Source organism: Pteropus medius, unplaced genomic scaffold (genome assembly GCF_902729225.1).
Source record: "Pteropus medius unplaced genomic scaffold, Ma_sr-lr_union100, whole genome shotgun sequence".
NCBI lineage: Eukaryota > Metazoa > Chordata > Mammalia > Chiroptera > Pteropodidae > Pteropus > Pteropus medius.
Genome location: NW_024349798.1, coordinates 17,250,655 through 17,253,375, shown reverse-complemented (window position 1 = coordinate 17,253,375; position 2,721 = coordinate 17,250,655). Strand labels below are relative to the sequence as shown.

General features: G+C 45.1%; 1 protein-coding gene across 1 annotated transcript; it reads right to left on the bottom strand.

Moving 5' to 3' along the window:
- Positions 1-883: 883 nt before the first annotated feature.
- LOC120620527 (olfactory receptor 2T6-like) lies at positions 884-1,843 on the bottom strand. The gene has a single exon (XM_039885589.1). The coding sequence runs from the start codon at positions 1,841-1,843 to the stop codon at positions 884-886; it is 960 nt and encodes a 319-aa protein (XP_039741523.1).
- Positions 1,844-2,721: the final 878 nt, after the last annotated feature.

Here is a 2,721-nt window from a genome sequence, read left to right as displayed (position 1 = left end):
GACAACTTCTTCCCCACCTGCCTGTCCCAGCATCTTGGGATATAATGATACTTACCATGTAACACACATAACATCATGGAGTCCTTGTTCCATAGAGGACCAGCCTTTGTGTTTCTGCACACACGATTCATGTTTTTCCAGCTCAAAATGTACACAAAAGAGAAATGTTTTCAGTCACAACACAAAGTAAAGCTATCTGGACTTTCTAAATCCTGGTGTGAGTCTATGAAGGGGCTCCCTTTGAAGTTTTATGATACTCTAGGCTCTTTCAAATGTCTGCACACTTAGTCATTCCATAAACTCCATCAATGGGTCATTTAAATCAGGGGTCCTCAGCACCTGGGCTGCAGATCAGTACCGGTCCATGGTCTGTTAGGAACTGGGCCTCACAGTACAGGTGAGTTAGCGAAACTTCATCTGTATTTGCAGCCGCTCCCCAGCGCTAGCATCACCGCCTCAGCTCCACCTCAGATCATCAGGCATTAGATTCTCATAGGAACATTGGTCCCTGGTGCCAAAAAAGGATGAGTACTGCTGGTTTTAAAAAAAATGTAACAAAAATCACCAGTTCTCATGTGCCCACTGAAGGTGGGAAGAGTGTGTAATGTTAACCAGACATTTGGGGCATTTGCACACAAATCACCATCCCAGAAGAGCTGGGCTGGATGATGCCAGTAGGGTTCGCACCACTGCCGCCCACTGCACTCCAGCATTGTCCCTGTGTGAATGTCACACTGGCTTCACATTTGACAAAGGTACTGCTGGTGGACCTTTGGACTTAACTGATATTGGCATTTGCCGTAAGTGTTATCCATATTATCCATGACTTAACCCCAAGTAACAGCATCATACAGCCCTGGGCAGGTGTGGAGCATTGAGACTGTCAAGATTCTTCCGTTGTCACAGTACAGGCCCCTCTACAGCTTGCCAGAACCCTCTTAAAGGCCCCAGTCACATCTCTGTTCCTCAGGCTATAGATGAGAGGGTTCAATAAGGGGGTGAGGATGGTATAGAAAGCAGAGAAGATCTTGTCTTTGATCGGGGTGTGGTAGGATTGGGGAAGCATATATGTGTATAGGGCAGCCCCGTAGAATAATGTCACCACCATCATGTGTGATGAGCAGGTGGCAAAGGCCTTCTTCTTCCCTTCCACGGACTTCATCTGGTGCACCGTGATAAGAATGCGGCTGTAGGAAGCGGTCACCACAGAGAAGGGGACCAGAAGCATCATGACACAGCATATGTACATCACCATTTCATAGGTGGCTTTGTCGCCACAGGCCAGCCTCAGCATGGTGGGTGCCTCACAGAAGAAGTGATTGATCTTGTGTGAAGCACAGAACGGGAGAGTCATGGTGATGGGGGTGAGGAGGAAGCTGTCCAAAGCACCACCGAACCAAGAGCTGGCCAAGATCAGCCAACAGACCCGGCGGCTCATGAGGACAGGGTATCTCAGAGGGTGGCAGATGGCCACATAGCGGTCATAGGCCATGAGCCCGAGCAGGAAGAATTCAGCCCCCACAAAGCCCATGTAGAGAAAGTACTGGGCTGTGCAGGCGGTGAAGGAGATGGTGCCCTGGCCCATTAGGTAGTCGACCAGCATCTTGGGCACAATGGTGGAGATGTACATCATGTCAATGAGGGAGAGGTGGCTGAGCAGGAAGTACATGGGGGTGTGCAGGTGCATATCCACGTGCGTCAGGAGGATCATGGCCCCGTTGGCCATCATGGCCATGAAGAAGATGACACAAAGGACACCAAAAAGGAAGCCTGAGGCTCTATAATGAGTGAGAAGCCCTGTGAGGGTGAAGTCACTGGAGGAGGTCATGTTGTTGTCATCCATGGCATCGAGTCAGACCTGGAGTGTTAAGAAGAGAAGTGTGGTGTTAATGAAAACCACAGTTGGTAAAATGAACCATTTAGAAATATCCATATGAGCATTATTAAATTAAAGTTATTTATATAACTAATATCAAGCACATTGTGTGTGTGTCTGTGTGTGTGTGCATGTGTGTGTGTGTGTGTGTGTGTGTTGGGAGGTGAATGTGCAGTTTCTTCTTTCATGGCTACGTCTCCTTGTTGAATAGTTTTCCAGGGTTAGGTCCCTGTGGCATGGGGACAATGGACCTTTGTCAACTGCTGCTTGGTTTAAGAGAATCTAATTACTATTGTAGAGTATATGTGCCCCAGCAAGGATTTTCACCTACAGTGGCTTCATTTATTTGAAATGTATATACAACTGCAAAATAGTGGTTTTAATCATTTCAAATAACCAAAAAAATCCAATAAGGTGTTTTATTGACTTGAGAATTTTTATGACAATTTTATTATTATTCTTTTAAATTTCATTTGATTATTAATTTCAAGTATATAGCACATTAGTTAGACATTTATATAGTTTATAAATGATCTCCCTGATTGCTCTTTCTCTCTTCTGGCTCTCCACCTAGTCTTTACATTGATGATAACTGCATTCCCTATGCTGTGGTCCCCATGCCTGTGACCATCTATCAACTATTAATTTGTACTTCTTTAACCCTTCACCTCTTTAAAACTGACCATCTTCACCTAGAAATAACCATTAAGTTGTAGTACAGTAGAAAACAAAAATGGACTGCAGTGAGTTGGATCACATCGTCCATCTGATCACTCTTATTTGTTTCTTCACGCATTTGATTTCTCATTCATTTACTCAGCAACCCTTATGTAGGGAGCTACAGT